We start from the raw sequence: 13,051 nt of genomic DNA on the forward strand, positions 1-13,051 counted from the left end.
CAGGAAGGGGGGGGGGTGATTCTGGCCAGGGTGGCCCCCAGTGTGGCCACAGGCTGCAGAGAGCAAAGAGGGTGCTGGAGAGGCGAGCAGGTCCAGACCATGGAGGGCCGAAAGCCAGCACTGGGCTAAGGTGCCCGACGTCCCCTGCAGGAGCTGGGAGCTGTGGGTGAGCCTGGGGCTGGGAAGGACCACGACGGAAGTTCGGGGCAGGGCAGGGCTCAGAGAGGAGGCTGTGCGCAGCCTGGGGTCCTCCTGAGGGTCAGGGCTGGCCCAGGCTGCCCCTGCCCACTGAGTGTCCCGGGGCCCTGAGCACACTCCCACCCACCCCATAGGCATCATCGACAGCACGCACACCGAGCAGCGGCAGGTGGTGGCCGTGACAGGGGATGGCACCAACGACGGACCTGCACTCAAGAAGGCCGACGTGGGCTTCGCCATGGTAGGAGCGGCTCACCAGGGACCTGGGCGGCATCTGGCAGGAGCTTGTAGGCAGGGGGTTGGGGGACATGGACAACACAGCCTTGAGCTGGCGGTGCAGGACCCCCAGTTCACACTCTAGCCCACTAGAGTCCACTTTAGGTGCCCAGTGCTCTCGAGGCTCAACCTGGCCCTCAGGGTCTGCTGGAAGGCTAAAGGGGGCTCCCTGCAGTGATGGGTCTGGGGGGGGGCCAAAGAGAGGCTTCCTGAGGGCAAAGCGTTGGCCCTGTGAGGAGTATGGGCGTGTGTCTGTGCCTGTGTCTGTGTGTGTGTGCGCACATGTGCGTGTGTCCCGTGTGGTCTGGCTGTGCTGGTAGTTGGGTGTGGGTATGTGGGGGGTTGTGTAGGACTGGAGGACGTATGGGGGCGAGGACAGTGTTGCTAGAGCTGCTCGCCTCCCTGGTCACCCCACCCAGGCTCCTGTCCCCGTCCCCACAGGGCATCGCAGGCACAGATGTGGCCAAGGAGGCCTCGGACATCATCCTGACGGACGACAACTTCAGCAGCATCGTCAAGGCAGTGATGTGGGGCCGCAATGTCTATGACAGCATCTCCAAGTTCCTGCAGTTCCAGCTGACGGTCAACGTGGTGGCTGTGATCGTGGCCTTCACGGGCGCCTGCATCACGCAGGTGGGTCCTCCGGGGGGTGGGCAGGGCAGGGTGTGCCCCAGGGGCAAGCCTGGGAGAGGGGCATTCCAGGTTGTCGCACCCATCGCTGGAGTGCCTGCCAAGGGCCGGGAGCTGCTTTGCAGACCTCGGGGAGGCGCCAGCCCCATGGATGGAGGAACTGAGGCTCAGAGAGGTGGTGGGGTTTGCCCCAAGGTCACCAGCAAGTGGGAGATGCCAGGCTTCACCTCCATGTCTGCCGGCCCTGGGCACAGGCCTGGCCCTTGCCTCAGGAGGCCGGAGAGGCAATCCTTGAGGGAAGGCAGGGCCCCTGGCCATGAAGGGCCATCAGGTGGCCGGGTGGGCATGAGGAGCCAGCGGGGCCCAGGGGCCTTAGTTCTGGCATGGGGTTGTGTTGGGAGAGGCCTGTTTGCTGGGTTCCTGAGGCCAGGTTGGGGCAGCAGGAGGGGGTCGGGGTCTCTGTGTCTCTGGGAGAGGCAGGAATCTGTCCAGTCACCATGTCTGGGTCTTGAGCAGCCCCGTGCCCTGAGCCCTGTGGGAGCCGCCTGGCAGGCCCCGCCATCTGCAGCCTCCCTGCCTCCTCACCCAGCCCCAGGAGGCAGAACTGCGAGGATTCCCATTTGACAGAGGCAGAAACTGAGGCTCAGAGGGTAGACTGGCCATCACCTGCCATTGCTCCCGCAGCCTCCCACCTCCCCCAGAGGCTGACTAGCCTGGCCCGGGGAGGAGACAGGGGGCATTCCAAGGCCAGGATCCTCCCAGCTGCCACGTGGGAAGACAAGCTGCTGCCCACAGGTACCCCAGAGGCCTGGAGGCCACACTGCCCCAAGCGCTGTGTGGCCCTGGGAATGCCACTCCCCTCTGTCACGTTCTGAGCCCTTGGGGATGCACATGGCAGCACCCAGTCCCCCAGCCCTGAGTCAGAGCCCCGGGGTGGCTGGGGGACCTCTGCTCACAAGGACCTTCTCCTGGCCTGTGGGTGAGAGGCTCCCCCTAATGGTGGCTTGGGGACACCCCATGACACTCCCTCTCACAAGGCTTCTTGGAGACCAACTGATGCCAGATGGGGAAACTGAGGTTCTGAGAGGACTATCAGTTTGCCTGAGGTCTTGGACTGAGTTGGTGCCATGGCCATGCAAGCCTTGGTGGGGCTGTGGGGGCCCTGACCCTGAGGTGCATGCGATCAGAGAAGGCTAATGGGCAGGAAGAAGCAGTGGGTCATGGGGAGCGTGATGGAGCCAGGGCAGAGGTGGGAGAGACGGCCAGAGGAGGGCTGTGATCGATACCTAGGAGGTGAGTGGGTGTACGGGGTGCAGGCAGAGGGGGCCTCAGGAGCCACACTGAGAGAGGACCGAGGGGCGAGGAACAGCTCGATTCAGGCTATTGGGCTGACAGAGTCTGTGGGCTTCCTGGAGGAGGTGTGCCATCAGGAGATGAGGCTAGAGCCAGAGGGGGAGGTCTGGGCTGGAGAGGGTATTTGGGGGGAAAAGTCAGCACTTGCAGCCAGGGAGACAGGTAGGGAGAGGACAGCAGGACCAAAGAAGGGACCACAGGCGGCACAGATCTAGAAGGCAGAGGAAGAGGAGCCCTGAGGGAGATGGAGAGAGGAGGAGGGGACCAGGAGAGTGGCGAGGTAGTGAGATGAGGCTGGAAGATGCATCCCTCCACTGTGACAAGGAAGGCACGGGTGACCTTGAAGAGAGGCATTTGGGGGGTGTGCACAGGCCAGCATCTGGCTGCGGAGGACAAGGCATTCGAGGGTGGGCGGAAGTAGGAGGACAAATGGACTCAGCACCTTTGGGCAGTGTAGACCACGTGATGTGACTGTGCACAGAACAATATCAATGTGCGACCCCAGTCTCAGCCAGAGGGCGGTGTGGAAGGATCCACAGCAGAATGCGGACGGTGGGAACCTGGAAGTGCTGAGATCGTGGACGGGTTTTGGCTGCTCCTGCCATTCCATACTTGCTCAGATTTTCTACCAAGAAAATATATTATTTTTGGAATCGTAGGTACACACAATAATTGCTTAGGGTAAAGCGACCGTACGAAGTAAAGAGAAATTGGGTAGCAGTGAAAGGGGAGGTGGTCACGGGCTTGTCTGTGGGACAGGACAGACCTGAGCCATTGAGAGTTGAGGGGAGGGGCAGCGGGGAGGGGCAGGGAGGCGGAGGAGACCGGGTCTGGGCTGGAGACGGTGGCGGAGGTCTTGGCCTTAGCCAGGAGGGGAGACGGTCCACAGAGGCTGGAGGGAGGAGGGAAGATGGCGGGACGGGGCTAAATTTATGGGAGGCAGGAAGCTGGTGTCCACTGGGCCTGGGGATTCCATTTTCTCCCTGGGGGAGAAGACAGGGCTGAGGTGGCAGGTCTGGGCTGTTCAGGGAAGGCCTAGCGGACCTGCATGGGAGCCCAGGGTACAGGTCAGCCGAGGGCCGACCACTGGGCAGAGCCGGCCCCAAGGCTCCAGCAGGAAGGTGCTGCGACCCCAGTGATGAGCCCCACGCCGGCACTTGGAGCAGCAGGTGGGGCCGGCCTCCTCCCTGACAGCCCTGTCCACGGCCGCTGTCCCCAGGACTCCCCTCTGAAGGCCGTGCAGATGCTCTGGGTGAACCTCATCATGGATACGTTCGCCTCACTGGCACTGGCCACCGAGCCGCCCACCGAGACGCTGCTTCTGAGGAAGCCTTACGGGCGCAACAAGCCCCTCATCTCTCGGACCATGATGAAGAACATCCTGGGCCACGCCGTCTACCAGCTCACCCTCATCTTCACCCTGCTCTTTGTGGGTGAGTCCCCCACCCCGTCCAGTGGGGACACCATGGCCCGGACCTAACGTTCTGAATTCACATCCACCCTCCTGTTTGCCAGTGGGTCCAGGGAGGTCCAGTTAGTTGCTTAAGGTCACACAGCAAGTCTTGGGCAGAACCCGGCCCTGTCCCAGGTCTGGACAACCCCAAAGCCAGGGCTTTTTCCACTCCAGACACAGCATATGCCATGCAAGGCAGTGCCCAGGTGCTGACTAATGCCCACACCAGCCCCGCGGGGCCTGCGGCTCTGGGGAAGTGAGTGGCCCCTTCTCCAACCCATCCCGCACCTCCTCCTTGCCCGTGGAAGGCATCCTCGCCGAGGCTTGCTGGGGGTGGCGCCACAATCCAGCCTCCCTGCCGACTGTTCTACAGCACTTCGTGTAGGCTGCCTGCTGGTCTCCTACCCACTCCCTGAGGCAGGCGCCTGTGCCACCTCCCCACCTTACAGTACCACGAGGTCACTGAGGCTGGAGGGGTGAGGTGACTTGCCCGAGGGCACGCAGCTGGTCTGAGGAGCAGCCCAGTGAAGGACAAGGTCTGTCTGGGGCTAAGACTGGCCTGGTTTCCATGGATGCCTCACAGATGATCCAGGCAAAGCCTACCCCCAGGTCATGGATGAGGAAACCAAGGCCCAGAGAAAGGAAGGGCTGGCCCACAGTCACACAGCGAGTCAGGGCCCGCTCTGAGTCCCCAACCTGGGCAGACTCCCTCCACATGAGCCTCTTTGAGCTGGGCTTTCAATGCCAACGAGCACGTGCCCTCAAAGTCCAGAGTACGGATGGCGGTGGGGCATGGACCCTGTTTCATAAATGCTGATGGTGATGGGTTGGCAGGACTGTTGGAAAGATTATCGTGAAAAGCTTTAGAGGAAGCCACATGAATGCAAAACTAGGAGAGACTCGAGAGAGAGCTGTCAGGCAGGGGAGACGGGGGGAGGGCGGGCTCCCGGTTTACACCCTGGCTTCCCCACTCGAGCACCTACTGTCTGTGGGCTTGGGCTCAGCAAGACGCCTCACACTCAGAAAACCCCACTATCCCTCTGGCACCAGCTTACGCAGCTTTGCAGAAGGCTACAGGACGGCACCAGGCATGCCATCCGCGGGGGTCCACACAGCAGCCCGGGCGGCTGCCCCCCACCACGTGACAGCTGAGGTGTAAGGGAATGAGGCCGCACGGGTGTGTCCAGAGCTACCTGGCCTGGAAGCCCCAAACTCCATATGGGAATTGAGATGTCTCGTAACAGCCCCATGAGCTTCCGGAGGTGTCAGCAAGGGACACGCTCAGTCACGAGCATCAGCACTCCTGGGGGAGCCCAAAGCCCTGGCCCCCCAGGCGTCCTAGTTCACGCCTATTCCGCCTAGTCCAGGCGAGTTTGCCAACCAGGGGTCACTTTGTATAAGCAGTGTCGCCAGCAGGCGTGCCACCTTATCAGATTTCCACAGAAAAAGTGGAAAACAGTCCTCCCGAGGTTTTTCTCCCTAAAGGAGAAAGCGTTTGGTTACCCCGTCACTCCCACTCACAGCCACCCCACAGCACAGGCCCACCCTGCCCCCTGTGTCCAGGGGGCACCTCTGTGTCTGGGTGACCCACCTGGCTGCTCAGAAGAGGCCCCCCGCGGGGCTGGGCGTCTCCCAGGCCACGGCCCTCAGCCGAGCGCCCACTCTCTCGGCTTGGCAGGCGAGAAGATGTTCCAGATCGACAGCGGGAGGAACGCGCCCCTGCACTCGCCGCCCTCGGAGCACTACACCATCATCTTCAACACCTTCGTCATGATGCAGCTCTTCAACGAGGTCAACGCCCGCAAGATCCACGGCGAGCGCAACGTCTTTGACGGCATCTTCCGGAACCCCATCTTCTGCGCCATCGTGCTGGGCACCTTTGCCATCCAGGTAGCCAGGCCCCCACTCTGACCCGGCCGGGGCGGGCCGTGGGCAGCCGGAGCCCCTCCCCAGGGCCCTGGGGCCCAGAGCCCTGAGCTGGCTCCTGACGGCCTGTCTCTCTGTCTCTGTCTCGCCCCCTTGCCCTCCAGATAGTGATCGTGCAGTTTGGGGGGAAGCCATTCAGCTGCTCCCCGCTGCAGCTGGACCAGTGGATGTGGTGCATCTTCATTGGGTTAGGCGAACTCGTCTGGGGCCAGGTAAGTTCCGGGTGGTTGTAGGAGGTGCCTGTCATGGGGGAAGGGAAAAAGCACGGGATGGGGACTCCGGGAGCCCAGAAATGGGTCTCGGCTCTGCCATGGACTCGCTGTCTGACACCCAGCAAGACCCGCAGGGTGGCCCAGTTCCCAAATGCTGGTCACTTGGGTGCCACCACTATGATTTTTGCCTTATATCCATATACCTCTGAACTTGTTAATTTACTTAATACTTTCTTTCAATCGCATCAGCTTTTTAACAAATTTATTTCAAGAAGCAACTTTATATTACTAACGTGGTTGGGAAATGAACATCTCTTGTTGTAAACAGAACCTAACAAAAAAATAATGTAATGAGAATGACGTTATTAAACGCTAACCAGATGTCATGGCCCGCGAAGGCTCAAAGCCTGAGGCCAGCTTGTTGTTAAGAAGGGATGAGTACCTGGTGTGGTGGAGATTAGCAGGTTGTGGAGCACCAAGCCGAGACTCCATCGGAGGGCTCCGAGGGGACGCAAGAGGGACGAACTCTGCCGCGTCACAGAGCTATTCTCGCTGTATCTGAGATGCTCTCTCCCTGGCTCCGGGGACCCCTGGGCCGGATGCTCTGTAGGGGTCCTTCCAGCCATGACCCCAGAACATTCTCGCATGCACTCCCTTCTCTACTTCTGCCCATGTTCAGGGCATGCAAACACATCCACACACACGGTCACGGTGCTCACAGCTCACAGGCGCCAACCAGGACGTGGTGCTGGGAGAAGCACCGGGCGCCAGATCCCAGGCGAAAGGGACTTTATTCCCAAGGTCGTGTCATCTGGCCATGGGGCCCCAAGAGGCCTGAGACATTGTTCTTGCCTTCAAGCTGTTCCCAGGCTAGAGTGGGAGGTTCCAGTGGCAGAAATGAACTAGAAGATGAAGAAGGAAGTTTAGTTTCATCCAAAGGGACCTTCTTTAAACTTTGGGGCTTCTTCAGAGAGTTGATAAACTGGATTTGACTTAGCAACCCCATTCCCTGGGTACTAATGATGGGACAAGCCATCATTAGTCCCCTGGGGCCCACACCCTCAGGGAGCTCTTGGCGTCTGGGCCAGCAGACTCCTAATCCCTAAGGACGATGCCAGTGGGCAATGCTGACCTTCAACTCCCAGGGAAGCCCTGGGGCTGAGCGGCCAGGCCAGCCCTGTCTGTCTTTGCAGGAGATGTAAGGGGCCTCTCACCTCCGCCACCTCAGCTTCCCCCTAGGTCCTGCCTCTCAGGCCTCAGCCCCCTGGACGAACCCTTTGGAGGAAGACTCAGAATGAAGGCATAGTCCCTCCCCATACCGCTTTCCCTTTCTGGGAGGGCAGCCATTCCCAGAGTCCCAGGACTGGCTCTCCCCCAGGGTACCCAGGCCCTGAGCCCCTGTTGCCCGTGCTGGGTATCCCAGGACCCAACAGCCTCAGGAGGAATGAACCCCAGAGACCTGAGGGTCAGCTGTGGGCCAGGTTCACACATGGCAGCTTAGACACCCCAGCTCTGAGAATAGCTCTCAGCTTTATGGATGGGAAAACGAGAGCTCAGAGAGGTTGGGTGACTTGCCCAAGGTCACGCCACCAGTAGGGTCTGGAGTATTCAAAGTCACTTCTGTCCAACTCCTAATGGCCAAGGTTTTCCACTATGTTCCCCTGACTCTGGATGAGTGAGTGAATTAAAAAGCAAATTAATAAGAAATGTAAAGATTGAGTTGAGGAATGGGTGAGATGAGTTAAGGAGTGAGTTGAACATGTAACTAGCTAAGTGGCTAAGAGGAGAGGGAGGGAGAGGAAGGTGGAGGTGACGGGGAAGGAAGGAGGCCAGCTGATGGACAGCCCCCATCTCCCTGACCGTCGCGTCCCCTGCAGGTTATCGCCACCATCCCTACCAGCAGGCTCAAGTTCCTCAAGGAGGCGGGCAGGCTCACGCAGAAGGAGGAGATCCCAGAGGAGGAGCTCAATGAGGACGTGGAGGAGATAGACCACGCCGAGCGAGAGCTGCGGCGGGGCCAGATTCTGTGGTTCCGAGGCCTGAATCGGATCCAAACCCAGGTACAGGAGGCTCCCGGGGCTGGGCCCACGCCTGGCTGGGGTGGGCAGGCGATGGAGATGAGAGTGCTCCATGCCACCCCCCAGGGCCGTAGAAGCTGGGGTCCAGACCTGCTCTCACCATCTCACCAGCCTTTTGTATGCCCACGTTCCTCACACACACTACCGCGTGGCTGCTAAAGAAACAGCAGCCTTCTGAGGAATGTTCCACCTCGCCCTCTCAGCCCAGCGAGGATTCAGACTGGGGTCACACCCATTGGGGGTTTCCAGGGGGGATGCCCCTAAGAGGGTAGGGAAGGGGTGACTTGGAGGCTTGAGGTGAGTGAGGGGCTCTGGTCAGGGCCCATGGGTCAGGGCTGTGGGGCGGCCACCAGGAGGGTCGGGCAAGGCTGGAGACTGGTCCACGTGCAGAATAACAGCTTCAGGCCAAGGTCAGCCCCAGATTTTCCTGGGCCTGGTGGTCAGCCCATGAGCCCACTTCTACACAAGCGCACACATCCTCTTCCTCCAAGGGGCTTCAGACTCTGCCCCCAGCCTCCACCGGGGTGTTGAGGCAGCTCCAGGGAGTAAAGCTCCATTTCCCCCATGCACACACAGACACATACGTGCACACCAAGGACACACGTGCAGAGTGCACGTGTGGGATGTGCGTCCATTCTCCGGGACAGAGACTGCATGGCTGCCACATGCTGCAACCACGGGGCCCCCCCACATGCCACACACTCTCACACGGGCCAGCCCCTCGACACGGGTGGGGGTTGTAGTTCACAGCATGCCTTCACAGCCCCGTAAGAAGAGGAACAGAGGGGACGATGAGACTAAGAGAGGGTTGGTCTGGCCCAGACCACCTGAGAGAGCGGTGTCTGTGCAGTTCATGACCACCCCACCCCATCACACTCTGGCAAGTGCAGAGCCCCCACTCTGATGGCCTCAGTGGCATGGCCTTGCACTTCCTTTAACAAACACAACAAGCAAGAGGTCCCCTGGGCTGCCTCACACCCCACAGTGCACTGTCTCACACATCATCTCCTTGGCCTCCACAGCCCCCGAGAGGTAGGTATGCCCCTCCCCCAGTTTCAGGGGTGACTGAGGTTCGGGAGAAAGCCCTTTCTGAGAGCTGGGGTAGGGGACAGCCTGACACAGCCTGGGCTCTCCTCCTCGACAAGAAGCCCAGCAGCCAGCCCTCCTGGGGCAGCTGTCAGTGCGCATGGCCCTGGTGCTGTCCCCAGTCCAGCCACAAAGCCTTTCAGGGGCCTTAGAATGGCAGGAGGACACCGGGACTGTAGTTTCTGGAGTGGGCCCACGTGCCTCTCCAGCCTGGCTCTCATGGACAGTAAGGTGGGCCAGGTGCTTTGCCACCTACAGATAACCCTGCCAGGTAGGTGGCATTGCCCTCTCTGAAGGGCAAGAAACTGCGCTCAGAGAGGTGACTTGCCCAAGGTCACCTAGCTCCTAAGTGGCAGAGCCAGGATCTGGGCCAAGGTCCGTCCACACCGCAGAGCCCCCAGCACACGGCTCTGGCTCCATGCCTGGCCCTGAGGGGGCTGAGCACCCCCCTTACCTCTAACACCGTGTTTAATCACCCCCCAGCCCATTGGCCCCTGAGCCACTAGAGCAGGACAAAGGTGGGGCCCCTGTGTCCTCCCTGGGACCCTGGGAACTACAGATGGCCCGGAGCTGAGCAGACGTCTTCCCGAGCCTTGGAGTGTGTCTGGTACTTTTGTTTTGATTTAAGTGACGTCGTCTTTGTCACCGTGGCTGCGGCTGTTCTCGTGGTTGCGCCTGTCAGTCGTGCAGCTGTTGTGTCCGTTCTTCTCGCAACTTGTCTCGTTCTCTCCTCCGTTGCAGATTGAAGTAGTCAATACTTTCAAGAGCGGGGCCTCCTTTCAGGGGGCCCTGCGGAGACAGTCCTCCGTCACCAGCCAGAGCCAGGACGTAGCCAATCTCTCTAGCCCTAGTCGCGTGTCGTTGTCCAATGCTCTTTCCTCTCCGACCAGCCTTCCTCCTGCTGCAGCTGGGCGTGAGTGTGCATCCTTACCGCCTTGGGCGCCAGCGACGCCAGCGCTGGGCGGGCAGGGGCTGGGGCACCAAGGACATGGGGGACAGCTGGTGATGGCTAGGCCCAGGGGCTGAGGGGCCACAGCCATTGAGGAGGGGCCCAGCTACTCAGGAGATCAGAGCCAGTCACGGGGGGCAGTCCCTCGGCAGGCCAGAGTCAGCCTGGGTCAGGGGTTGCCCGTCAGTGAGAGGGTCGTGAGGGTTGCAAGTGGTCAAAAAGTTGGGCCAGTCCAAAGATCACCACTGGTCAGGGACGTCTCAGAGATCAAGTGTCCCAGCCCCTACAGGGTCACAGCAGCCCAGGGAGCAGCCAGCTGGGGGGCACCGAGGGTCCCAGTCAGTGTCGGGTCATGCTCAGGGCAAGGGTCAGAGCTGGCCAGGAGGTCACAGTTTTGCAGTCAAGGTCAGGCAAAGGGACAAGACCCTCAGGGATCACAGTCAGTCACAGCGGGGTCCAGCCAATTGAAGGGTCCTTGTAGGTCAGAGGTCACAGTCAGCCAGGGTTCCCAGGCCCCCGAGGAGATCACAGCGTGGAGGCCTAGCCCCCAGTGGTTCAGAACCCTCTGCCCTCTCCCCTCACATACCTGCTGGCATCAGTGGCCTCACACACACTTTTTCCTGCATGCAGAAGGTCTGTGCCCTTCCTGGAAGGGACAAGACTCCTGACCCACTCGGCTTGACCTCCAGGAGAAAACTGGTGGGCCAGCCTCATGTCTTGGCTGGGTGCCAGCAGGCCCTGTGGGATCTGACCCAACCTTGGGCTTCCTGCCTTCCTTATCTGAGGGACAGCCTGGGACTCTGACCCCTCTGTCATCTTCCTCCTGCCACCTCGAGCTCATCTCCTCAGGCCACCACTTCTGACCTGGGTCTCTCATCTCTGGCCTTGTCTAGATCTTTCAGACCTTCCCTGGCTGCAGGCCCCCGAGGCAATAAGAAGTCTCCTTCTACCACCTGCTTCCCCTCCCTTCGCTCCACTGGGGCCCTCCTCCTGCCCGGGGGCCCCAGTCTGGTCTTCTGGTGTGGACACAGTGTGTTTGCTCACTTAGCCAGCCCCGGGGCTTCTCTGATGAGGAACCGACTCCAGGCCTCATCTCTTGATGCTTTATAAGGTGCCTCTAGCTGCGTCCAAACACAGAACCACCCGCAACGTACATCCTCTGCCTCTGAGCAGGAGAGGACCCGTGCGCTGGGTGGGAACTCTGCCATCTGCCCTCTGGCAGGAGGCACATGCTGAAAAAGAGCCTGCAGGTGACATAAGCTCATGTCCCATGACCTTCCAGTGGATGTGGTCCTGCTAGGCATGCAAGATGACAGGATAGATGCAGAGAAGGGGGAAAAGCCCCTCACTGTTCATTCATTAGCACAGAAACACGGCAATGAGGAGGCCGGATGAGCCGAGGTGAGGTGGGGACATATTTGAGCAGGTGCTGTCATGTCTCTATGAGATATTGTCCCCAGGAAATCACTACCAGGCTTTCTCAGGGCAGGAAGCACTTTGGTCCCATCCTTCCCCCCTTCACACCAGAGAGCCCTCATCTTGATGGGAGGCCCCCACCCAGCTGACCTACTCCTGCGTCACTTAGCACTGGCCTTGTTCAGCACTGCCCCCTGTCTGGTGCAATGACCCAAGTGTTCCAGCCTGGAGAGCCACTTGGAAAAGAGTCCATTTCTCTCGTTTTCTGCCCCTCCCCACCCCCCAGGGACACCTGCATCCCTCTGACTGCCAGAAGCCTGGCTTCTGGGTGCACGCTCTGCTCCTTGTCCATCCTGGCTCAGCCTCTTTCTTGAAGCGTGGCTCTTCACACTGGCCCGACAAAGCTCGTCTGGCATTCCTGGGCACCCATGCAGCCCCTGAAAGGCTTCCCTCGGTTCAGCCCCTCATCCTCACTTTCAGTCTAGAAGAAAGAGCTCAGTCAGCTCGAACCTTGGCAATTTCATTTTCATCTTTTCTCCTGTCATTTATAAAACCATTCAGTAAGGCTAGTCTGGGACAATCAGTCCTTAACACGTCTCCTGCAGAGAAATGCCCATTTCTGCCCACCTTCCACTTCCTGTGTCTAAGCCACTCTCCTTCCAGGCCAGATTACTCCTGTTTATCCCATGGGGACCCCACCTTTGGAACACTCTTTGAAAAAGGGCCTATAGGCCTTGCCCAAGACCCTTCGTTCTCTCAGAGGTGCCAAAGGGGCTGGCCAGGCATGACTCCCTAACCCAACCACCATCTTGCCTCTCCCCCAGGGGCCTCCTTAAGAATCTTGCATTCCTACCCTCTATTGTAGAGGTCAGCCTGTAATTCTGGGTCTCTTCTGGGACCCTTTCTTAGGCGTGTGGTCTCAAACAGAGCCCAACCATCCCCCTGCATGAGGGCACTGGTTCCAAAAGGGATCACACCCTCTCTGGTTTCAACACACACGTTTTGGTCAACATAGGCATAATGTGAACTCTAAATAGATATGCCCTAGTTCCTCCTTTGCTTGAGTAGTTTCTATAACAATGTCACCACCTCTGGTCTCCAAGGACTCTCTACATACCAGACAGGGGCCCTTCAGAAGCCAAAAAGCTTTCTGCCCATAGGGAAGCAGGTGGCCAGGCAGTCAGAGAAGGGGCACCCAATTGGGTGGGATGGAGGGGCTGCCTCCTGCCTCCTCGGAGCAGGGTCTTCCTGGGGATCCTCCAACAGAGGGTGGCCATGTGCCTGCTGAGTCAAAAATACCTGGGGTCTGCGTGCCCTGGAAGGAACCAAACCCCTGTCCCCTGAGTTATCAAGAGCTGACTGACCACAAGGCCTGGGGCAGGGCGGTGTGTACTTGGGGCTGACTTCCGACTCACTGGGGTGAGGAACCCCCCACCACATCACATAGCCCTCCCCCAGCACCACTGAGAGACGG

General features: G+C 59.8%; 1 protein-coding gene across 16 annotated transcripts in view; it reads left to right on the plus strand.

Moving 5' to 3' along the window:
- The window catches only part of ATP2B2 (ATPase plasma membrane Ca2+ transporting 2), a 351,827-nt gene that overhangs the window by 331,963 nt on the left and 6,813 nt on the right, over positions 1 to 13,051 (plus strand). For 11 of the 16 annotated variants that reach the window (XM_070576502.1, XM_070576508.1, XM_070576509.1 and 8 more), the window contains 6 exons: positions 333 to 439; positions 916 to 1,107; positions 3,677 to 3,890; positions 5,589 to 5,800; positions 5,941 to 6,048; positions 7,926 to 8,108. In XM_070576502.1, coding sequence (XP_070432603.1) covers positions 333 to 439; positions 916 to 1,107; positions 3,677 to 3,890; positions 5,589 to 5,800; positions 5,941 to 6,048; positions 7,926 to 8,108 — 1,016 coding nt within the window. Of the gene's footprint in view, positions 1 to 332; positions 440 to 915; positions 1,108 to 3,676; positions 3,891 to 5,588; positions 5,801 to 5,940; positions 6,049 to 7,925; positions 8,109 to 9,953; positions 10,126 to 13,051 lie in introns of all 16 variants that reach the window. The other 5 variants (XM_070576511.1, XM_070576510.1, XM_070576516.1 and 2 more) reach the window with 1 other exon arrangement.

This window comes from Equus przewalskii, chromosome 15, assembly GCF_037783145.1.
Source record: "Equus przewalskii isolate Varuska chromosome 15, EquPr2, whole genome shotgun sequence".
Lineage (NCBI taxonomy): Eukaryota > Metazoa > Chordata > Mammalia > Perissodactyla > Equidae > Equus > Equus przewalskii.